At 42.8% G+C, this 25,023-nt stretch overlaps 1 protein-coding gene across 1 annotated transcript in view; it reads left to right on the top strand.

The window, feature by feature from the left end:
* The window catches only part of HMCN1 (hemicentin 1), a gene marked incomplete at its 3' end in the record, with an annotated part of 535,761 nt that overhangs the window by 430,515 nt on the left and 80,223 nt on the right, over nucleotides 1–25,023 (top strand). Inside the window, 9 exon segments of the mRNA XM_083360257.1 lie at nucleotides 382–516; nucleotides 12,186–12,327; nucleotides 12,329–12,465; nucleotides 20,926–20,990; nucleotides 20,996–21,194; nucleotides 22,879–23,049; nucleotides 23,466–23,636; nucleotides 24,327–24,477; nucleotides 24,479–24,495. Of these exon segments, the coding sequence (XP_083216383.1) occupies nucleotides 382–516; nucleotides 12,186–12,327; nucleotides 12,329–12,465; nucleotides 20,926–20,990; nucleotides 20,996–21,194; nucleotides 22,879–23,049; nucleotides 23,466–23,636; nucleotides 24,327–24,477; nucleotides 24,479–24,495 (1,188 nt within the window).

The raw sequence follows: 25,023 nt of genomic DNA, 5'->3' as shown, positions 1-25,023 counted from the left end.
ATTGTGTATTTGGCTATTTACATAGTTGGTTAATGTTAGATAGATTATGATTATTTTGTATTTATAACCCAGTATTCACCTTTGGGAAGTGGGGGAGGGGGAGGGGCTCTGGGGCGGGTTGGGAAGGGGATAATATTGTAACCTCAATAAAAATTTTCAATAAAAAAAGCACCAGTTTACCAGGATGTTCTTTACTGATCTATCCAGGCGTATTGATGTGCAGTTTAAACCCTTCCCTTACCTATTTTTTAAAAAAATCTGATATTGTCAATATGTCTTCTTATTCAAAATTTATTTTCTTCTCTTATTCCTCATATATCTTATGTAGGATTAAACCTGCTCTTTCTTTCTGTCTTATCTAAAAAACTCTATGTATTTTAGGGAATAGGTATACAGTACTTCGCAATGGCAGTCTTCAGATTGCTGAAGTTGCTGTTGAAGATGCTGGAACTTACATGTGTGTTGCTCAGAATCCAGCAGGCACTGCTCTTGGGAAGATCAAATTAAAAATTCAAGGTAAGTTTTACCCCTAACTCACAACTTTCTTTTTTTTATTGAAAAGTTTTACAATACATTTTTGAATACAAAAAACCCCTTCTCCCCCTCCCCTCTACCCAACCCCCCCTCCCCTCCCCCCTCCCCAACTTCCCAGAGCTGAATACAGGGTATAATAATACAAACAAGCATAATCTAAAATATGCTAACAACAAAAATAGAACATTAAATTCTAACGCACTTTAACTCTCCATAGTCAAAATATTAATGAAATAACTACTAACTAGTTATAGGTCATAAAAATCCACTACTTATTCAAATGCTAAATGAAACTTTTTAGTCCCATATTTATTCTGAATATATTCAATCCATCTTCTCCATTCCACAATGTATCTCTGTTGCGATTGATCTTTCAGAAGGATGGAAGGCTGAGTCAACCTTGAGCCTGGTGGGATGCGAACCTGCACTAATTGCAGGCAGCTGGTGTTACTTAAGGAGGCATTAGCCCACTGCTCCACCAATGTCTATGCTTTTCCCACACTCGCAACAGAGCATACCTTAAAATATGTATCTTAAACACATTATCCACCTTCTTATCATGCAATAAATATGCATGCCAACCAAATAACAAATCATGACCCTCAAGATTTAATAATCTCCCTTGTGTTAAATTAAACCAGTCACTTATCGACGACAAAGCAGCAGCCTCATAATATAATTTGAAGTTACGCATTTTAAGACCACCTCTTTCACGCATATCTTGCATTATCTTAAATTTAACTCGTGGCTTTTTCCCTGCCCAGACAAATTTATTAATTCCTTTTTGCCATTCCTCCAAATTTAAATCCTTTTTGAGTATAGGTATATACTCAAATAAAAATAAAAATTTTGGCAAAACATTCATTTTCACTCACAACTTTCTTATTTGATGTCATCAAGAAAACACTAGACACAATGTGAAAGTGCTTTTCCCTGAACCTTGGTTAGAAACTGTTCCAAAGAGAGTCTTGGACTTCAAGAGAGCTAATTTCAATAAACTTAGAGAAGCCTTGGGAAGGATTCCATGGATGAGAATCCTCAGGGGAAAAACAACTCAAGAAGCTTGAGAAATTTTGAAAAGTGAGATAATAAAAGCCCAGTGTAGCACAATACCAACAAAGAGGAAAAATAACTGCTCTCAAAAGAAAGCAGCATGGCTGCATAAAGAACTCTCTGATAAATTGAAAGATAAAAAGGACAAGTATAGAAAGTGGAAAGAGGGGCACATAACTAAGTCAGAATACCAGCAAATAGCCCAAGCTTGCAAAGATGAAGTGAGCAAAGCTAAGGCTCATAACAAACTAAGGCTTGTGACCAAAGTCAAAAATAACAACAAAAAAAGCTTTCAACATGTAAAAAACAAGAAAAAAAGTGAAGGAAATGATTGGTCCATTAGTGGGTGAAAGTGGCAAGAAGGTGACAAGCAATAGGGAGAAAGCAGAACTAGAGCCTTGGTGGAGCAGTGGGCTAATGCCTCCTTAAGTAACACCAGCTGCCTGCAATTAGTGCAGGTTCGCATCCCACCAGGCTCAAGGTTGACTCAGCCTTCCATCCTTCCGAGGTAGGTAAAATGAGGAGCCAGATTGTTGGGGGCAATAAGCTGACTTTGTAATAATGCCGCTTGGGGGGGGGGGCGAAAGCCCTAATAAGAAGGCATATACATAGAATGAAGGCTATTGCTAAGCACATTGATTTGTGCTTTAAATTGTAAGCCGCCCTGAGTCTTCGGAGAAGGGCGGGATATAAATGGGATTAAAAAAAACAAAAAAAAACCTTGGAGTTCAGTAAGGCATTTGATAAAGTAGATCACAACCTACTACTCGATAAGATAGAAAAATGTGGGTTAGACTGTATCACCACCAGATGGATTTGTAGCTGGCTGACTGGCCATACAACTGTGTGGTCCTCAATGGAACTGCATCTACATGGAGGGAAGTCTGTAGTGGGGTGCCCCAGGGCTCTGTTCTGGGCCCAGTGCTCTTCAACATCTTCATCAATAATTTGGACAAGGGGATAGATGGGAAACTCATCAGATTTGCAGATGACACCAAGCTGGAAGGAATAGCCAACACTCCAGAAGACAGGCATAAGATACAGGAGGATCTGGACAGACTGGGTGCTATCTAACAAAATGAAATTCAGTGGTGAAAAAAGTAAGCTTCTACATTTAGGCAAGAAAAACAAAATGTACAGGTATAGTATAGGGGGTACCTTGCTCAATAGTAGTAACTGTGAGAGGGATCTCAGAGTACTAGTGGACAATCACTTAAATATGAGCCAGCAGTGCGCTGCAGCTGCCAAAAAAGCCAACACAGTGCTGGGCTGCATTAACAGAGGGATAGAATCAAGATCACGTGAAGTATTAATACCACTTTACAATGCCTTGGTATGGCCACACTTATAATACTGCATCCAGTTTTGGTCACCACGATGTAAAAAAGATGTTGAGACTCTGGAAAGAGTACAGAGAATAGCAACAAAGACGATTAGAGATTTGGAGGCTAAAACATATAAGGAACGGCTGCTGGAATTGGGTTGTTGTTGTTAGTTGTGAAATCATGTTTGACCCATCATGACCCCATGGACAATGTTCCTCCAGGCCTTCCTGTCGTCTATCATCTTCTGGAGTCCATTTAAGCTCACGCCTACTGCTTCAGTGACTCCATCCAGCCACCTCATTCTCTGTCGTCCCCTTCTTCTCTTGCCTTCCACCTTTCCCAGCATTAGGCTATTCTCCAGTGACTCCTTCCTTCTCATTAGGTGGCCAAACTATTTGAGTTTCAACTTCAAGATCTGGCCTTCTAAAGAGCAGTCAGGGTTGATCTCCTCTAGGACTGACCGGTTTGATCGCCTTGCAGTCCAAGGGACTCGCAGGAGTCTTCTCCAGCACCATAGTTCTTTGGCACTCAGCTTTTCTTATGGTCCAACTTTCACAGCCATACATTGCAACTGGGAAAACCATAGCCTTGACTATACACACTTTTGTTCTCAGGGTGATGTCTCTGCTTTTTAGTGTGCTATCTAGATTTGCCATGGCTTTCCTCGCCAGGAGCAAGGGTCTTTTAATTTCTTGGCTGCAGTCCCTGTCTGCGGTGTTCTTGGAGCCCAGGAAAATAAAATCTGTCACTACCTGCATTTCTTCCCCATCTATTTGCCAGGAATTGAGAGGGCCGGATGCCATGATCTTGGTTTTCTTAATGTTAAGTTTCAAGCCAACTTTTGCACTCAGCTTCTTTACCAGCAACAAGAAGCTCTTTAGTTCCTCTTCACTTTCTGCCATTAGAGTGGTTCTGTGTCCAGTTCTCAGTGTTGCTTCTTGACCCACATATAGGTTTCTCAAAAGACAAATAAGATGGTCTGGTACTCCCATCTCTTTAAGAACTTGCCACAATTTGTTGTAATCCACACAATCAAATGCTTTAGCATAGTCAATGAAGCAGAAGTAGATGTTTTTCCAGAACTCGCTAGCTTTCTCCATGATCCAACGTATGTTGGCAATTTGATCTCTGTTGAGTTTTCCAAATTTGCTGGCAAATTGAGTGTAGCACTTTTACTGCATCGTCTTTTAAGATTTTGAATAGCTCAGCTGGAATACTGTCACCTCCACTAGCTTTGTTGTTGCTCAGCTTTCCTAAGGCCCACTTCACTTCACATTTTAGGATATCTGGCTTAAGGTCAGTGACCACTTCATCGTGGTTATCAGGGACGTTAAGCTCATTCTTGTATAGTTCTTCTGTGTAATTTTGCCACCTCTTCTTAATCTTTTCTGCCTCTGTTAGGTCCCTGCCATTTTGGTCCTTTATCATGCCCATTTTTGCATTAAACATTCCCTTCATCTCTCCAATTTTCATGAAGAGATCTCTAGTCCTCCCTATTCTATTGTTTTCTTCAATTTCTTTGCACTGTTCATTTAAGAAGGCATTCTTATCTCTTCTAGCTATTCTCTGGAATTCTGTATTCAATTGGGCGTATCTTTCTTTTTTTCCCTTGCCTTTCGCTTCCCTCCTTTCCTCAGCTATTTGCAAAGCTTCCTCAGACAGCCATTTTGCTTTCTTGCATTTCTTTTTCTTTGGGATGATTTTAGTTGCTACCTCTTGTACAATGTTGCGAACCTCCATCCATAGTTCTTCAGGCACTCTGTCTATCAGATCTAATTCCTAATACACCTCTACTGTATATTCATCAGGGATATGATTAAGTTCATACCTGAGTGGCCTAGCGCTTTTCCCTACTTTCTTCAGTTTAAGCCTAAATTTTGCAACAAGAAGCTCATGGTCTGAACCACAGTCAGCTCCTGGTCTTGTTTTTACTGACTGTATAGAGCTTCTCCATCTTTGGCTGCAGAGCACATAGTCAATCTGATTTCTGTGTTGACCGTCTGGTGATGTCCATGTGTAGAGCCGTCTCTTGGGTTGTTGGAAAAGAGTGTTTGCTATGACCATCGTATTCTCTTGACAAAATTCTATCAGCCTGTGCCCTGCTTCATTTTGTACTCCAAGGCCAAGCTTGCCTGTTATTCCGCTTATCTTTTGGCTTCCTACTTTAGCATTCCAATCCCCCATGATGATAAGGACATCATTTTTTGGTATTAGTTGTAGGGCTTCATAGAACTGGTCAATTTCATCCTCTTCAGCACTGGTGGTTGAGGCATAGACTTGGACTATTGTGATATTGAATGGTTTGCCTTGGATTTGAACTGAGATCATTCTGTCATTTTGGGGATTGTATCCCAGTATTGCTTTTCCTACTCTTTTATTGACTATGAAGGCTACTCCATTTCTTCTGAGGGATTCTTGCTCGCAGTAGTATACCTGATGGGCATCTGAATTAAATTAACCCATTCTTGTCCATTTTAGTTTGCTGATTCCTAAGATGTTGATGTTCAGTCTTGTCATCTCTTGTTTGACCATGTCCAGCTTTCCTTGATTCATGGATCTTACATTCCAGGTTCCTATGGAGAAAAAATCTTTACAGCATCGGACTTTCCTTTCACCACCAGATACATCCACAGTTGAACGTCCTTTCGGCTTTGGCCTAGTCGCTTCATTCTTTCTGGTGCTACTAGTACTAGCCCTCTGCTCTTCCCCAGTAGCATATTGGACACCTTCCAACCTGAGGGGCTCATTTTCCAGCATCAAATCATTTTGCCTTTTGGTACTGTCCATAGGGTTTTCATGGCAAAGATACTGGAGTGGGTTGCCATTTCCTTCTCCAGTGGATCACGTTTTGTCAGAACTCTCTACTATGACCTGTCCATCTTGGGTGGCCCTGCATGGCATAGCTCATAGCTTCATTGAATTATGTAAGCCCCTTCACCACGACAAGGCAGTAATCCATGAAGGGGTGGAATTGGGTATGTCTAGTTTAATGAAGAGAAGGCTGACGGGGGACATGATAGCAGTGTTCCAATATCTCAGGGGCTACCACAAAGAAGAGGGAGTCAAGCTATTTTCCAAAGTGCCTGAAAGCAGGACAAGAAGCAATGGATGGAAACTAATTAAGGAAAGAAGCAACCTAGAACTAAGGAGAAACTTCCTGACAGAACAATTAACCAGTGGAACAACCTGCCTCCAGAAGTAGTGAATGGTCCAACACTGGAAGTATTTAAGAAGAGACTGGACATTCATTTGTCCGAAATGGTATAGGGTTTCCCGCCTGAGCAGGGGATTGGGCTAGATGACCTCCAAGGTCCCTTCCAACTTCTTCTTCTTCTTCTTCTTCTTTTTCTTTTTCTTCTTCTTCTTCTTCTTCTTCTTCTTCTTCTTCTTCTTCTTCTTCTTCTTCTTCTTCTTATTATTATTATTATTATTATTATTATTATTATTATTATTATTATTATTATTATTATTATTATTATTATTGAATCATATCTGGGAACCAGTAGTTCCCAAGCCGCAAGTAAAAAGCCGAGCCGGCCGACATTTGACAGTTGACAGCTGTCAAATGGCCGCCCGAAGCAACGACGCACGCGCACCGCCCAGCCGGCCGCCATTCCCGTTGACAGCTGTCAAAAGGGCTGCCGGGGGCCAACGCGCACGCGCCAGATTTGACAGTTCCCGGAACTGTCAAATCTGGAAGTCTTCAACCCGGTCCTCCGAGCTGAGCTAAGCGCTCAGCTGAGAGGAATTCCCTGACAGCCGCAGAGCTGTCTAAGTACTGTTAGTTGATTGGCCGTTCCCCGAACGGCGGGGAAATACCGCTACCTGATTGGCTACGCTGTTTGACAGTTCCCTATATAAACCCGGATTGTTTTGACAGTCAGCTGCCGGGAGCTGAACCAAATAAACGAGTTAACCTTGCCTACGGTCTCTCGCCTGTCTTTGTAAAGACAATTCACCTGGCGACGAAGGTGGGATCCCGGTACTACAGAACTGCCTGCTGAGTTAGCCTCCGCGAAGGAGTTCCGATCCCTCTCGCTGAAAGTCACTGCTGAAGCCACATCAAGGGCAAAGGAACCCTTCGGCAGTTTGAACAGCACCGTGGATCCAGACCATGGCAAATTTAGGCCACGTCAGAGAGTTTGACGTCCGCCATCCCGAGGGATGGGAATCGCACTGGGGACAAGTCGAAGGCTACCTCGTAGTCAACAAGATAACGGAGGATCGCCACAAGGCTGCCGCCCTCCTGTGTCTCAGCGGGCCTGCCGTCTACGACATCGCCGTAGGGCTCTGCAGCCCAGACCCCATCGCGACCGTCCCCTACGCCGTACTAACCGACCGCCTCAGCAAGCACTTCATGCCCCGGCGGTCCGAGCTGTACTGGCGCCTCCATTTCGCCCGCCGCCAACAGCAACCGGGCGAAACAACCACAGCCTTCATCGCTGGGGTACGTCACGCTGCCCGCAGGTGCCAATTTCCCGACCTGGAAGACCGCATCAGAGATCAGGTCATCGTCGGTCTCTCCAACGAGCGGCTCCAGCGGAAATTGGTAGCCAGACCCACGCTAGACCTCGCCCAACTCACATTAGAGATCATGGCCTACGAAGATAGCCACCGTGAAGGCTCCCCGACGTTCAGAAGCAGCCCGGCCGGGTCAGTCCACTACGCCGGGGAACTGGACGACGAGCAACCCGAAACCTTCACCGGCGTCGACGACATCATGTCCCGTTTCAGCAAAATGGGCACCGACCCCGGAAAGAACCGCAGGCCATTCAGGCCAGCCGCCGGCCCAAGACCCACCTCCGCAGGCCAAAAACCTAAGTGTGCCAGCTGCGGCGGGGCGCACGCCAGAGCCACATGTCGTTTCAGAAATGCCAGGTGTCACGGATGCGGGAAGACCGGGCACATTCGCTCCGCGTGTCGCAGCTCGAACCGGGAAACCCTCCACGAGCTTGAGGAGATTCCGGCAGGTAGGACCAGGGTTCCCCTTTCTGCCAGGGAAATTCCCCAGCCCTCAGTATTGTCCATTCGGGCCCAACAAAAAATTTCGCCCATCCACCATTTACAGCCCAAAATTAAGATCTGGGTCAAAATTCAAGGAGTGCCCTGTGAAATGGAGGTCGACTCCGGCTCCTCTGTTTCAATAATGTCCTGGGACACTCTCAAAAAGATTGGGTTTAAAATCAGACGCCGTATCCCCCTGCAGCCCTCCAAAATACTCCTTGCAGACTTCCAGGGGGCCGCCATCCACTTAAAGGGACAGGCACAAGTAAGGGTAGAATACAAAAAATTCCAGGGGCAATTAACAATCCAAATCACTGAGGCTCCCAGGACCACCCTCATCGGGTTAGACTGGTTCGAGGCTCTAGGCATCCACCTGGAGGGCACCAACCGCATACAATCCCGAACATTAGAGCAGGTCTGCCAGGCGTTCGCGGACGTTTTCGACGGAACGCTTGGCAAATATACAGGTCCCCCTATAGACCTCAAATTAAAACCTGAGGTAGGTCCCATCCGCATCAAGGCAAGAAGGGTCCCCTTTGCGCTAAAACAAAAAATCGAAGCAGAATTAGACCGTCTAGTCAGCCTGGGAGTCCTAGAACCAACAGACGGGGGAACCTGGGAAACCCCCATAGTGACACCAGTTAAACCAAACGGTGACGTGAGAATATGCGCGGACTATAAAGCAACAGTCAACCGCGCATTAAATCCCCACGCATACCCAGTGCCTGCTGTCAGGGACGTGCTGTCAGAAATAGGGTCCGGCTCAATATTCGCCAAACTCGACCTAGCGCATGCCTTTCTCCAGCTTCCGGTCACCCGGGAAACAGCTGAAGCACAAACCATTGTCACTCACCGTGGCGCTTTCAAAGTAAACCGCCTCCAATTCGGCATCTCTGTGGCCCCTGGCATTTTCCAGGAGGTCATGGAAAAAACCTTAAAAGGAATCCCAGGTGTCTGCCCCTATTTCGATGACATACTCATCGCTGGGGAATCGGAAAACAACTTGGCAGACAGACTACAGGAAGTACTATTAAGATTTAGAAAAGCAGGGCTCAAACTAAAACGTGAAAAATGTTCCATAGGCGTCCCGTCAGCAGATTTCTTAGGCTACAAGATCGACTCGCAAGGAATTCACCCCACAAACTCAAAAATCCTTGCTATCAAGGCCGCCCCTACCCCAAAAAATAAAACCGAGCTCCAAGCCTTCCTTGGACTTTTAAATTTTTATCACGCCTTCCTACCAGGGAAGGCAACTATCGCAGAACCCCTCCACAGACTGCTCGATAAAGGGGCAGCCTGGCAATGGACTACAGCCCACGAAAACAGTTTCAAGTCACTTAAACAAATGCTTTCCAGCAACGCAACTATTTCCCACTACCAGGAGGACAAACCTCTATGCATAGCCTGCGATGCATCCCCATATGGGATCGGAGCAGTTTTAAGCCATTTAGACAACAATGGCACCCAATCCCCAGTGGCATATTATTCCAGAACTCTTTCCAAAACGGAAAGAAACTATGCCCAAATAGATAAAGAAGCCCTGGCAATTGTGGCGGGAATTAAAAAATTTCACGATTACCTTTACGGTCGCCCCTTTGTGATTTACACAGATCACAAACCATTGTTAGGACTATTCACTTGGGACCGTCAGACCCCCCAAATCTTATCTCCCAGGATGTTGCGCTGGACAACATTCCTCACAGCATACTCCTACCAATTAATATATAAGCCAGGACACCAAATGTGTCACGCTGACGGCCTCAGCAGATTACCCCTACCCCACACAGAGCCAGACCCAGCCCCAGCAGGCAACATCTTAGCTATTCAAGAGCTCCCAGAATGCCCACTGACAGCAAAAGATATCGCTACTGCAACTTCGTCAGACAAAACACTTAGCAGAGTGTTAGCATGGGTACACACAGGCTGGCAGACCTCTTGCCCAGGCACAGAGTTTCAGCCATATTTCTCCAGGCAAAATGAACTAACGTCACACTTAGGATGTTTACTCTGGGGGTGCAGGGTAATCATGCCCACCAAACATAGGCCAAAAGTACTGGACACCTTACATGAGGGCCACCCCGGCATCGTAAAAACAAAAGCCTTGGCCCGCAGCTACGTCTGGTGGCCAGGAATAGACCAAGACATAGAAAAGTACATTGCTGGCTGCTACCTATGCCAAGAATCCCGCCCACTCCAACCCAGAGCCCCAATTCATAAATGGGAACTCACAAAAAACCCCTGGTCCCGCATCCACATTGATTATGCCGGGCCCTTCCAAGGACAGGTCTTCCTCATAGTTGTAGATAGTTATTCCAAATGGCTGGAGGTTCTCCCGGTTCACAGCACAACGTCTGCCGCAACCATTCAAGCCCTCAGGGGAATCTTCGCAACACACGGTCTCCCCGACGTCATTATTTCAGACAATGGCCCTCAATTTACTTCTCATGACTTTCAGATCTTCACGAGGAGAAATTGTATTAGGCATTCAACATCGGCTCCCTTCCACCCATCGTCCAACGGCCTTGCGGAGGTTATGGTAAGGACCACCAAAGACGCCCTCAAAAGAATCATCACAGGAAACTGGCACCGACGTTTGTCACAATTTCTCTTAGCCCACCATTCTACTCCCTGCACAACCACCGGCAAAAGCCCGGCCGAACTTCGATGGGGCCGCCGCCTGGTGACACGGCTCGACAGACTCCACCCCGACAGACTGGCAGCCGAAATGACACCAAACACCCAGCCAAAAACATTCTCCAAAGGACAAAATGTTTGGTCCTGAGATTATGGGGGAAGGGATAAGTGGGTTCAGGGGGTTATCCTGGACCAAACTGGACCATTATCATACACAGTGGACACAGGGACAGGACTCATACAACGCAGACACACGGATCAGCTCCGACCCAGGTCACTACCCAACCCCTCTCTGCAACCGACTCTGGGTGAGCCTACGCCAGCCGACACCCCCGGACCCGATGAATTCCTCCCCCAGGACCCACAACCATCTGCTGAGCCCCACCTAGAAACAACTCCTCCAGCCACGCAACCCGAAGGGAGCACCCCCTGTCCCCGACGGTCCAGCCGAGCCAGAAAACCCCCCGCATACCTCGCGGACTTTGAATGGAAGGGAATCCCACCATCTGTTAAGGAACCTGTTAACCATACTGTTTTAAAACGTTCAACTGTTGTTATGCATAACATACCTGTTCAGGGGGGGGGAAAGGGGGTGAATCATATCTGGGAACCAGTAGTTCCCAAGCCGCAAGTAAAAAGCCGAGCCGGCCGACATTTGACAGTTGACAGCTGTCAAATGGCCGCCCGAAGCAACGACGCACGCGCACCGCCCAGCTGGCCGCCATTCCCGTTGACAGCTGTCAAAAGGGCTGCCGGGGGCCAACGCGCACGCGCCAGATTTGACAGTTCCCGGAACTGTCAAATCTGGAAGTCTTCAACCCGGTCCTCCAAGCTGAGCTAAGCGCTCAGCTGAGAGGAATTCCCTGACAGCCGCAGAGCTGTCTAAGTACTGTTAGTTGATTGGCCGTTCCCCGAACGGCGGGGAAATACCGCTACCTGATTGGCTACGCTGTTTGACAGTTCCCTATATAAACCCGGATTGTTTTGACAGTCAGCTGCCGGGAGCTGAACCAAATAAACGAGTTAACCTTGCCTACGGTCTCTCGCCTGTCTTTGTAAAGACAATTCAATTATTATTATTATTATTATTATTATTATTATTATTATTATTATTATTATTATTATTATTATTATTAATCACTTTAGAAGCTAATGAAGGAAAGGAAAAAACATTGTCTCAGCTCATCATACTGGAAAATAATAGTTATGGCACAGGATAAACTACTAATCCAATATTGACTCTCAGCTCCGGTACCAGGCCAAGGAAATCTTTAAATATGGGGTCTTGGATATGAGGTCTGTAACTTTTTCCTTGAAAACATCAGATTTTTAAAATGGTTTGCCAGAATTAAAATGGTATTTTAAATAGGTCAATTTGAGGGAAAATGTATATATAAAAGTGTATACAGTATACATCAGGGGTGTCAAACTCACAACATCACATGACATGTTGTGACGTATCGTGATATTTTTTGCCGGCAATGGGGTGTGTGCAGTTTTGCTATGATGCATCCAGCCTGCAGGCCAGCAGTTTGACACTCCTGGTAAACATACTTGTATATATAAAGTTGTTTGTTTTTTTTTGCCTCTGAATTAAAATTCAAACAAAAATTCAGTTGAACAATGACTTTTCAGTTCCTCCAGTTATCAAATCACATTCCAGAGAATATGTGATTGTTGTGGATAAACCTGTCACCCTGTTGTGTGAAGCAGAAGGCTATCCAACTCCTTTGATTGCCTGGCAAAAAAATGAACAGATAATCACAGAGTCCATGAGGTGAAGGGTTCTCAGCACGGGGGGGGGGGGGGGGGTTGCAGATTGCCTTTGTTCAGCCTATGGATACCGGACATTATACTTGCAATGCTACTAATGCGGCTGGATCCAGCAGCTCCAGTATGGAACTCACTGTCCTTGGTAAGCAATATTTAAAACTTGGAAACTTGAATTTGTTTATTAAACATTGAGGAAGCCAAAATAATGGCCAGTTTTTATTTTTTCATTCCACAGATAAACATATAATTATCACTTTAATGAACAAGTATTAAGCTTAATAAAATAATAAAATCTGAAAAAAGAGGATAGGATCAGTTAGAGCTGGCTGAATCCTTAGCACATTTTGTGCTTACATAGCTAAGAAAGAAAAGATAAAAATAATGGCAGTAACCCATTCTACTAATGTCTGATGAAACTGCAATGACAGTCACCTGAAATGTAAAGATGGTCAATTATAATTCAACAATCTAACCATTGGCATAGTATGCCCACAGGTACACCATGTAGCCCAGCAGCCATTGTGGCCCATTGTGTAGGTCACAGAGTTGCAAAATTGCAGACCCAAGGTAGAGGCCTATTATAAGGAAACCCTAAATGGAGACATGGGAGAAGCAACAAGGAGACGAATGGATCCTGGTCAGTTTTTCCATCTGGAGATTAAAAAACAACAACAATAATGTCTAGAGCAGCTTTACTCTAGACATCATACCTAGTTCTGTGCCAGTAGGATAGAAAATACACAAAGCTGTATCAGCTGATTTCCTGGAATGAATCCAGATCTCAGTCTAATTCTGAAAAGTAGGAGAAAGGCTGCTATCTAAGCATCCTAATACAATCAAAATATGCAATGCTTGGACCAAATGTTCAAATAAATTCAATTAGTCCTTAGATTCCATCAGTCTCCTTGCAGGAACCAAGATGCTACGATGTCAGAATCCATTCATATTTCATTTCTAACTCTCTTTTCTGTGCAAACCCAAATCTCACCCCCCCCTCTTAGATTCTGCCATTCCCAAGGAGGAGAGGGAATAAACATGGGGGTTTATTGCTTTCACTTCCTTTCCTTAGATGTAACTTTTTGTTTATTCCGCCTTCCTACTATCCATCACAATAAGATCAATGAGAGGCATTTTCCTTCCCATCTTATGGGCAACTAAGAAATGGGGAGGAAAAAAACCCCTCTGGAATCTTGTTTGTTTCTCTGGATGGAATGTGAGGAGGGGGTGGGAAATATTCTGCTACGAATGGACTGATGTTCTCCTTTTCCCATGAGGGGCTTACCACCTGGAACTTGGCTGATCCAAAACTGACTGAATGAACTGTGGGGTGGGGCTTGCTTGGGGACATTTAAAAATATCGATCTGTGAAGGGATTTCTCAGATCCTGTCTATTATACCCTCTATCTTCTATATTTTAGTAAAAGTTCCTGCTTGGATAACCTTGTCTCCAAGAGTCTTTCTTTCTTAAGATGTGGATTGAAGTGGGTTCTGACATTAGACAGGATCTCCATTAAGAGTCAACCTGGAAGGTGGAAACTTACTGGGGGACTTTGCAAAAAATACAATGTCTAATGATGAGGCAGGGAAGGGGGGAAGCCCCATGGAAAGGGAACTTTCCCCCCGACCGAAATCCCACCAACTATCCGAAGCTGAAGTGGCATATACCTCTGGGGAAGAGGTGGTGGAGATGCACGACCGCAAATCATGGTGGTCAATGGGCGTTGGAAGGAAAAGCGAGTGGGAAAAGGCATCGAGGAAAGTGACCCTGAGACGGGGGGGGGGGCATCAATTCTAATGGAAGCAAGAGATGGAGAGCTCCCTGCATGTCAGCGAAGAGGACAAGAGTTATGCACCACATGCAGACTGGATCCTAGAGATAGCTATTGAGCTGATGAAAAAAACCCTTGGCTCTCTAAGGGAGGAGAAACCTGAGTCCCACAGCCACACCAGTTCTTGGAGCTGCAGCTGGAGAGACAGTGGGGGGGATCTGGAACCTGTAGCACTGGGGACATCCACTGAACCTGGAGCTATCACATCAGCAGCACCCACCCCCCGCCGACCCACAGACAGGGATCAAGATGGGGGCAATACCGCCAGCGGCGTAGGCACCAATCCATTCAAAGACTTACGCCTCTGGAAGCAAAATTCAAGGGGGAGCCGCCACACTTGGGGTTTTTCCTAACTCAAGTCCTCAGTTATATGGAAGAATACGGACAGGACATCCCCAGCGACAAAGCCCGCATCCACATCATGCAATCCACTCTGGACATACCGGCTGCAGACTGGGTGGTAAACCTGCATGACTGCAATGTGCAGAACTCAATGACTTCAACCAGTTCATGTCATCCTTGAGGAGGCAATTTGAGGACCCTTTGGCTGATTGTAAGGTTGGGAGAAAATCAAAATGGTGAGGCAGGGCAGTAGAATTCCAGGCCATTGCCAAAAAGCTGAACTGGCTGGAAGACATCCTCTTTAGCCATTTCAAAGACGGGCTAAACTACGACCTGTATGATGCTTGCCTACCTTGAGGAGACCCACACCACCTTGATGACTAGTACGTCCTGGCAGAGTAGGCGGAGATAGACCAACATATGATAAGCGGCAACCATTTCAAAGGACAATGATTTTAAACTACAAAGAAATGCAGAACAACTTTGAGAGTATGAATCAACTTATCTCCAACTTAATTTCACTCCAAGAAATTTCTCAGGAAAATACAGTAGAGATGACTGAACATAATTCTGAGGATAGAGATGGAACCGTATAACATAAAAAAATCATGATTTAATTCAAGTGGGAGATATTTTAATGCGTCCAAGCAACTTTGAAGATAAGAAAAAGAATGAGAAAAAATACTTTACAGAGAAATGAATGATGCAGCAAAATACACTGATTAAGAAAGGCAATGGCCAGAGAAAAAAGATTAAAATGGAAACCAAGAAAATAGATGATGGGACTTATCAGAGAGAATATTTTAAAAAGAAACATTTGTTTGAATATGGCTAAAGAAATGGAAAAACTTTAGAATATACTACTCTTAGAGGGATGATTTTTTTTAACTAATACAATATGTTTTTTTCTTTTTCATTTCTGTAAAAAAAAAGTTGAAATGATTTAAATAAAGCAAACGTTTTAGTTATTTAGATGTGACGATTAGAAAAGCATAAAAATGTGTTTTGAATTAGAATTAAAGGATTAGATGATTAGATCTATTGAATGGAATGCTTAAAGTTTAAATAGATTAAATATATTCTCAGCTATGGTTAAAAAGAATAAGAAATTGAGGGAATAAATATATATTAAATTAGGAGGGATACATATTTTAAGTAGTATGTTATTTTTTTGTATTTCAGTGCTTTTGTCTTTTTTTCTCTTTCTTCTTTTTCTCCTCTTTTTCGTCTCTCTCCTCTTTTCTTTTCTCTTTCTACTTTTCTATCTATTGCTTAAGAAATAGAAAAGTATGAGAGGGTTTATATGGAAAAAATAGAATTAAATCCACCAATGTAAATGTAATTAATTGAAGAGAAAACTGTCACTAGTAAGAATATTTAGAATTTGGGGGGACAAATAAACTGAAATAAGCACGGTAACAGGATTTATGATAAGGCAACTAAAATGACAAATAGGAATATTAGAAAAACTATATAATTAATAGTTGTTTATTAAAATAATGAGAATTGTTTTAATCTAATGTTTGCAAAGAAGGATACTTTGAGGAAAGGGGAAATCAACTGAAATTAACATACGGAATATAAATTATAGAAATTAATTGTTAAAGATTGTCTTATAAATGTTACCCAGACAACATACTGTTTACAAATTACTGAATGATTTATGTTGTTAAAAATCCAATAAAATATATACAAAAAAAGAAGAAAGAAAGAAAATCAAAATGGTGAGGCAGGGCAGAAGAATTCCAGGCCGCCGCCAACAAGCTGAACTGGCTGGAAGACATCCTCCTTAGCCATTTCAAAGACGGGCTAAACTACGACCTGCATGATGCTTGCCTGCCTCGATGATTAGTATGTCCTGGCAGAGGAGGCGGAGATAGACCAACTGAAGAGGCACCGCTGAGGGAAACCATGGGCCTGTCTGCCTTCAGAGCAAACACACGAGCCAGTGAAACCACCGACTACTGCTAAGAAATCAACGGGCTGTTTCAAATGTGGGTAGAGAGCCACTGCGCCGCAGAAAGCTGCTCAAAAGCTCCTCAGTATAAATCAGACCCATCACCAGCCAGGAGAGCAGGGAAGTCCCCAGCCAAACAAAAAGAACCAACTATGTAGAGGTGGTAGAGGCTGCAGAATCCCAAACCACTGCAAAGGAATGGGAGAGAACTCCAGCCTACACCGCAGGGGTGGTGGACACCTCAGAGGATAGCTCGGAGGGCGAAAGTGGATCCATTCCACCCATCCTCAAGACAGTGACTATATTAGCCCCCTCCATGCCCGAATCTGTCAAAGTGAAAGCCTTAATAGACTCTGGCTGCACCCTCTGCCTCATTAGCCCGACGCTACTGGAGAACCCCTTCATGGATTACTGCCTTGTCGTGGTGAAGGGGCTTGCGTAATTCAATGAAGTTATGAGCTATGCCGTGCAGGGCCACCCAAGACGGAAAGGTCATAGCAGAGAGTTCTGACAAAACTTGATCCACTGGAGAAGGAAATGGCAACCCACTCCAGTATCTTTGCCATGAAAACCCTATGGACATAGTTTTCCAATATGCTACTGGGGAAGAGCAGAGAGCTAGTACTAGTAGTGCCAGAAAGACTGAAGCGACTGGGCCAAAGCCGAAAGGATGCTCAGCTGCGGATGTATCTGGTGGTGAAAGGAAAGTCCAATGCTGTAAAAATTTGTTCTCCATAGGAACCTGGAATGTAAGATCCATGAATCAAGGAAAGCTGGACGTGGTCAAACAAGAGATTACAAGACTGAAGATCTACATCTTAGGTATCAGCAAACTAAAATGGACAGGAATGGATGAATTTAATTCAGATGACCATCACATATATTACTGCGGGCAAGAATCCCTCAGAAGAAATGGAGTAGCCTTCATAGTCAATAAAAGAGTAGGAAAAGCAATACTGGGATACAATCCCCAAAATGACAGAATGATCTCAGTTCAAATCCAAGGCAAACCATTCAATATCACAATAGTCCAAGTCTATGCCCCAACCACCAGTGCTGAAGATGAAATTGACCGGTTCTATGAAGCCCTACAGCACCTTATAGAACTAACACCAAAAAATGATGTCCTTATCATCATGGGGGATTGGAATGCTAAAGTAGGAAGCCAAAAGATAACTGGAATAACAGGCAGGTTTGGCCTTGGAGTACAAAATAAAGCAGGGCACAGGCTGATAGAATTTTGTCAAGAGAATACAATGGTCATAGCAAACACTCTTTTCCAACAACCCAAGAGACGGCTCTACACATGGACATCACCAGATGGTTAACCCAGAAATCAGATTGACTATGTGCTCTGCAGCCAAAGATGGAGAAGCTCTATACAGTCAGTAAAAACAAGACCAGGAGCTGACTGTGGTTCAGACCGTGAGCTTCTTGTTGCAAACTTTAGGCTTAAACTGAAGAAAGTAGGGAAAAGCAATAGGCCACTCAGGTATAAACTAAATCATATCCCTGACGAATATACAGTAAAGGTGACAAATAGATTTAAGGAATTAGATCTGATAGACAGAGTACCTGAAGAACTATGGATGGAGGTTCACAACATTGTACAAGAGGTAGCAATGCAAGAAAGCAAAATGGCTGTCTGAGGAAGCTTTGCAAATAGCTGAGGAAAGGGGGGAAGCCAAAGGGAAGGGGAAAAAAAGAAAGATACACCCAATTGAATGCAGAATTCCAAAGAATAGCTAGAAGAGATAAGAATGCTTTCTTAAATGAACAGTGCAAAGAAATAGAAGAAAACAATAGAATAGGGAGGACCAGAGATCTTTTCAAGAAAATTGGAGAGATGAAGGGAATGTTTAATGCAAAAATGGGCATGATAAAGGACCAAAATGGCAGGGACCTAACAGAGGCAGAAAAGATTAAGAAGAGGTGGCAAAATTACACAGAACTATACAAGAATGAGCTTAACGTCCCTGATAACCACGATGAGGTGGTCAGTGACCTTGAGCCAGACATCCTAGAATGTGAAGTGAAGTGGGCCTTAGGAAAGCTGAGTAACAACAAAGCTAGTGGAGGTGGCAGTATTCCAGCTGAGCTATTCAAATCTTAAAAGACAATGCAGTAAAATTGCTACACTCAATTTGCCAGCAAATTTGGAAAACTCAATAGTGGCCACAGGATTGGAAAAGATCAGTTTACATTCCAATTCCAAAGAAAGGCAGTGCCAAAGAATGTTCAAACTATCGCACCATTGCACTCATTTCACATGCTAGTAAAGTTATGCTTAAAATCCTACAAGCTAGACTCCAGCAGTATGTGGATCGAGAACTACCAGAAGTACAGGCAGGATTTCGAAGAGGCAGAGGAGCTAGAGATCAAATTGCCAACATAAGCTGGATCATTTAGAAAGCTAGTGAGTTCCAGAAAAAACATCTACTTTTGCTTCATTGACTATGCTAAAGCATTTGATTGTGTGGATCACAACAAACTGGCAAGTTCTTAAAGAGATGGGAGTACCAGACCATCTTATTTCTCTCTTGAGAAACCTATATGTGTGTCAAGAAGCAACAGTGAGAACTGGACACGGAACCACTGATTGGTTCAAAATTGGGAAAGGAGTTTGGCTAGGCTGTATACTGTCACTCTACCTATTTAACTTATATGCAGAGCACATCATGAGAAAGGCAGGGCTAGATGAATCAAAAGTTGGAATTAAGATTGCCGGGAGAAATATCAACAACCTAAGATATGCAGATGATACCACTCTAATGGCAGAAAGTGAAGAGGAACTAAAGAGCCTCTTGTTGCGGGTGAAGAAGGAGAGTGCAAAACTTGGGTTGAAACTTAACATTAAGAAAACCAAGATCATGGCATCCGGCCCTCTCAATTCCTGACAAATAGATGGGGAAGAAATGGAGGTAGTGACAGATTTTATTTTCCTGGTCTCCAAGATCACCGCAGAAAGAGACTGTAGCCAAGAAATTAAAAGATGCTTGCTCCTGGGGAGGAAAGCCAAGGCAAATCTAGTTGTTGTTGTTAGCTGTGAAGTTGTGTCTGACCCATCGCAACCCTATGGACAATGTTCCTCCAGGCCTTCCTGTTCTCTACCATCTTCTGGATTCCATTTAAGCTCACGCCTACTGCTTCAGTGACTCCATCCAGCCACCTCATTCTCTGTCGTCCCCTTCTTCTATTGCCCTCAACCTTTCCCAGCATTAGGCTCTTCTCCAGTGAGTCCTTCCTTCTCATTAGGTGGCCAAAGTATTAGAGTTTTAGCTTCAGGATCTGGCCTTCTAAAGAGCAGTCAGGGTTGATCTCCTCTAGGACTGACCGGTTTGATCGCCTGGCAGTCCAAGGGACTCGCAGGAGTCTTCTCCAGCACCATAGTTCAAAGGCCTCAATTCTTTGGTGCTCGGCCTTTCTTATGGTCCAACTTTCACTGCCATACATTGCAACTGGGAAGACCATAGACTTGACTTTACGCACTTTTGTTGACAGGGTGATGTCTCTGCTTTTTAGTGTGCTGTCTAGATTTGTCATGGCTTTCCTCCTGAGGAGCAATTGTCTTTTAATTTCTTGGCTACAGTCCCCATCTGCAGTGATCTTGGAGCCCAGGAAAAAAAGCAGAGAAATCACCTTGCCAACTAAAGTGAGTATAGTCAAGGCTATGATCTTCCCAGTTGCAACGTTGGACCATAAGAAAGGCTGAGCACCAAAGAATTGAAGCCTTTGAACTATGGTGCTGGAGAAGATTCCTGCGAGTCCCTTGGACTGCAAGGTGATCAAACCGGTCAGTCCTAGAGGAGTCTGTATACCCATCTCTGTATACCCATCTCTGAATGTTATGTCAAGAATTATGAATGACAGTGACAGTGTATATCCTCCCCTGCCCAATATTTTCTTATGTAGCACAGGTGAATATTTTGAACAGTGGGTTGCATTTCTTTAGTACCAATTTCATTTTCAGGAGGCAAAGTCATCATGTCACTCAGTTGGATTTGAGTGACATTCTCAAATGTCATTATCATTTTAAGGTTTTTTCTTTCTTTCCTTTCTTCAGTCATGCTTTATTTTATTTGTTTCCCATTGACAAAAGCAGAAAACAGCTTCCAACATTCAGAAATTTGCTACTGAAAATTTTGCAAAGTAATCCCTGAAGGCTTTTGAGGCATAAAAGGGTTGCAGATGCCAGCTATAGACTGCCCGCCCGTCAATCACAGTCTTCTACTTATACCTCAGGCTAGATTTGATATAATAGCAAAAATGCCTGCTGCTAATGACCATTAAAAAGTGAAAATAGGCTAGTAAATGAGAATGTGTAAACTACAGAATTATTTAAATCAGAGAAATGGAAATAATGCTGCATTATAGCATTGAAGAGACTGTGGAAAAGTGTTTAAAAAGGGAGTCCTCTGCTCTTACTGATTTATCACAAAAACCAGCCAACCCAGGAATATTTTGTTTCTCTTAGGTACACCTGTTATTAAAACTGAACCAGGAGAGATCACTGTTGATGCTGGAACCACAGCAGTGCGTTCAAGCAAGCAGAAGGAGAACCTCATCCAACTATTGAGTGGGCTTTTCAAGGCTGGCCACTTCTGAATCAAGACCGAATGACTGTTTTATCGAATGGCTCTCTGCATATTGCAGTTGCTTGTAAAGAGGATACTTCTGAATATGAATGTGTAGCTAGGAACCTCATGGGTTCTGTCCTGGTCAAAGTGTCCTTCATTGTCCAGGGTTAGTGTTAAGGCACAAATTAACATGAGAAGCTCTTTGTCATTAATCAACCTACATTTTTAAGTAAAAATAAAAGCAATAAAGAGACATTACTATATTTATATCTCTCATTTAGTAAAATTGTCTACTGAGGCATACTCCTGTCAGAAGAGAGAACTGTTGCTATGCTTTTAGAAATAATATTAATTGGAACATTAATAAAAAAGGTAAAGTTTCCCCCGCACACACGTGCTAGTCGTTTCCGACTCTAGGGGCCGGTGCTCATCTCTGTTTCAAAGCCAAAGAGCTAGCGCTTGTCTGAGGACGTCTCTGTGTTCATGTGGCTGACATGACTAGACACCAAAGGCGCACGAAACACTGTTACCTTCCCACCGTAGTGGTCCCTATTTTTCTACTTGCATTTTTACATGCTTTCAAACTGCTAGGTTGGCAGAAGCTGGGACGAGTAACAGGCGCTCACTCTGTTATGCGGCACTCGGGATTCAACCCGCCAAACTGCCGACCTTCCGATCGACAAGCTCAGTGTGAGATCTAAATTTATGCTTCCTGGGAAAAATGATTTTACATTTCTGTATTACTCTTTAAATTCAGCTTTCAGGGGGAGTAAGGGAAGGCAGATGCTTTCTGATATATCTGCATGTATGCTAGAAGCAGAGGTTGCCCTCAGTCATTGACAAGGTGTGGTTTCTAAGAACATGCCATTCTTCCTTGTGCATGTTCTAGAAACAAATTATTGAAAGTGTAAGAGAAAAAAATGAAGAATAAGAATGAACAGTGCCTCTAATTTTTATTAAAACTAAGTGTAGCTCAATTATCAGAAGCTTGAGAAATAGGATAATGTTGGATTGAGGGCTGAATCCTTCAAAATGATTCTTCCCATTCTTTGATGGCATTGGGGTAGGAGATACTTAAGTTCCAGTGCTTTTCCTAGAACTAAGGAGGACCTGGACTTGGAGGCAGATCTTTGGTATGGCTGCTCCAATACTGTGGAACACATAGACAGATATTCTGGCCATTTGAAAGTTAGGGGTGATCGAGGCTGCCAGTTTCCAGGGGACATTTTAAATTATTTCTGTGACATATTGTGATCCTTTGACACTTGAAATGGTAAAAGAGTTATGTAAAGAAGAACATGTTATATTGTGAACTGGCCAGAATCTATGAAATGAGTTCTATAATAAGCAAATGAATACCAAGAAATTACTTATGCCATTATTTACTTTGTTGTTGTTGTTTTTGTTGATATATAAAGGCCCTAGTATTCATTTTGATCTTCTTTCCTATCATATCAGCCTGTTCAAAACATCCATAAAAGGAAGATAGGAGGCATACTTTAATACATCCATTAGTTCAAACTACTTTAATTATGTAGGCAGAAAATACCTTCAGAGTTTGGAGGCCAGCCTACAGGCCATTTTTAGTTTGTGATATGATAATGAGAAGGAGAGGTTTTTTTCTGATTTCTCTTCCCAAAAAAGAAAAACCAAGAACAATTACTAATTTTTCTGAATCACTTCCAGCCAAGTCTTTATTCAATATTCAGTTGTCATAATTCACAACAAAATTGTTGTAGACTAATGGCAGGTCAAACCTTTTGATTTTTTTTAAGACAGCAGTCTATAGCATGCACATCTAGGCTCTAAAAGGAGTATTGACTAAATTAATGCAATTTGTTCCATTGTAGTGCATGGTGGATTTTCTCAATGGCTTGACTGGCAACCATGTAGTGTAATATGTGGCCAAGGTGTCCAAAAAAGGATTCGTCTATGCAACAATCCTTTTCCTGCTAATGGTGGACAAAGCTGTATGGAGCCCGATTATGAACTACGCAACTGTCAGAGCAAGTTGTGTCCAGGTAAATACTCATCTCTTGTTTATACACATTAGTTATCTTATAAATCTAAACTGATACCATAAATGCTCAGGAGATACTTATATGGTGATTCAGTACAACTATTTGTTTCACTACTGATGATTAATTGACACATTATGTTATTTCCTAGCATTAACTCTTGATGCTGAGGTTTTTTAAATTGAAATTACACTTGTGTCCATGGAACTTTCTTCCAAATTCACAAACTTAGCAACCACAACTATGTTTAGTTTCTTTGGTTTGGTCAAGAGGACATACTAAGAAATGCTGAGTAATGGCCAATATTGTTATTTAATCTAAGCCACCAGACCACTGAATTTTTTATTATTGTAATTAGGAAGTTATTGATCATTTCAGTGCATATGAGTAACTGCAAATAAATTGTGGATGCTGTTTAGTGGATGGAAGCTGGTCAGAATGGGGGTCTTGGGAAGAATGCTCTAAATCCTGTGGGCAAGGCAACAAAACCAGAACCAGAAGTTGCAGCAACCCTTCAGCTCAACATGGAGGAAGACCGTGTGAAGGCAATGCAGTGGAGTCAACTGTGTGCAACATAAGGCCCTGCCCAGGTAAGAAATGATTTAGTGGTATGCTTGACATAATTTCCCTTTTCTTCCTGAGCTGTGACTTCTTTCCCCTCAATGAATCATTTGTAAAACTTACCTACTTGTTGTATCCAAAGTAAACACTGGAATTGGTTTTAAGGAGATGGAAAATTAAGAAGGTTTTAAGAAGATTTTACTTACTACAATGTTTCCGTAATCTCTTTTGAGATTCATTTTTGCATTGCTCTTCTTAATTTAAATTTATCAGATACTAGACTGTAAACTGCCATGAGCACTTCTGTTCCGAAAAGTGTTGTATGCAGTTAATACATTCATAAAATTAAAAGCTTCCTCTTAGAAAACCAAAAGTGAAATGGTTGGATTCAAAGTTTCTGATCATAAAACAACCCCACATGTCTGCCATATCATCTTCTCTTTCCCATCTTACTGAGACCTTTGATTCACTCTTAAATTGTATGAGCAATAATAGGAATGCTAGCTCAAAATGTCCTTGTTTACTTTTAGGCAGTTTTCTTCTTCTAATATGTTCCTAAATTCTTGGAATCCCCCAATAGGCTTCTGGAGAGAAGCAGAAGACAAAAAATACCCATTGTGCAAATGGCCTTCTAAATATGCCACTACGGTCCATTCCAATTTTTATTTTCCTTTTCTATTTTTAAAGTTTCTTCTTGGGCTAACTTTGTATGTTTCTAGTTAATGGTGCCTTGAGTACCTGGTTATCATGGGGATCTTGCAGTGAGACATGTGGTAAAGGTACTCAGAACAGAATAAGGCTGTGCAATAATCCTCCTCCATCATTTGATGGTTCTCACTGTGATGGGTCTGATGTACAGATGCAGGTTTGCTATGAGAAATTGTCCGGGTAAATAGGTTTTGTTTTTAATCTGAGTGTATAGAAAGTACTGAAATGTGGTTTTTTTTCCTATTCTGTTCAATTGGGTATGATTCTTGCAGTTTTCTTGCAGAGACTACTAGCCCAAGTCACCCAGTTGGCTTTGTACTTAAGGCAGGACTAGAATTCATGGTCTTCCTTTTTTTTTAGCCTGATGCTTTAACCACTACAAAAACTGGCTCTCGCTTAAATGTAGTGTATTCCAGACAGAGGGTGAGACAAAAATGAAGGGAAATTGACTAAATTAAATTTATGATGAGGGGGGAAGGGAAGGAAAGGGAAAGACAAAATTTAGCATGTAAGAGGGTTAAATACATACACCCTCTGGGGATGTGCTCAGGTAACAAATTACTGAATAAAGAGAGTTATAATTTCTCTCCTCCATATTCTTTAATAGAAGTACATAGCTCCCAGTTAATGGTTCAGCTTGTAGATGAGGAAGTCAGCCAAACTAGTAGCAGCCAATCTATGACAAATACAAATTTTGGTTTTGTAAGA

Source organism: Vipera ursinii, assembly GCF_947247035.1.
Source record: "Vipera ursinii genome assembly, chromosome: 3".
Classification (NCBI taxonomy): domain Eukaryota; kingdom Metazoa; phylum Chordata; class Lepidosauria; order Squamata; family Viperidae; genus Vipera; species Vipera ursinii.
Note: the sequence above shows the minus strand (reverse complement) of the source record. Positions and strands in the feature narration are given on the sequence as shown.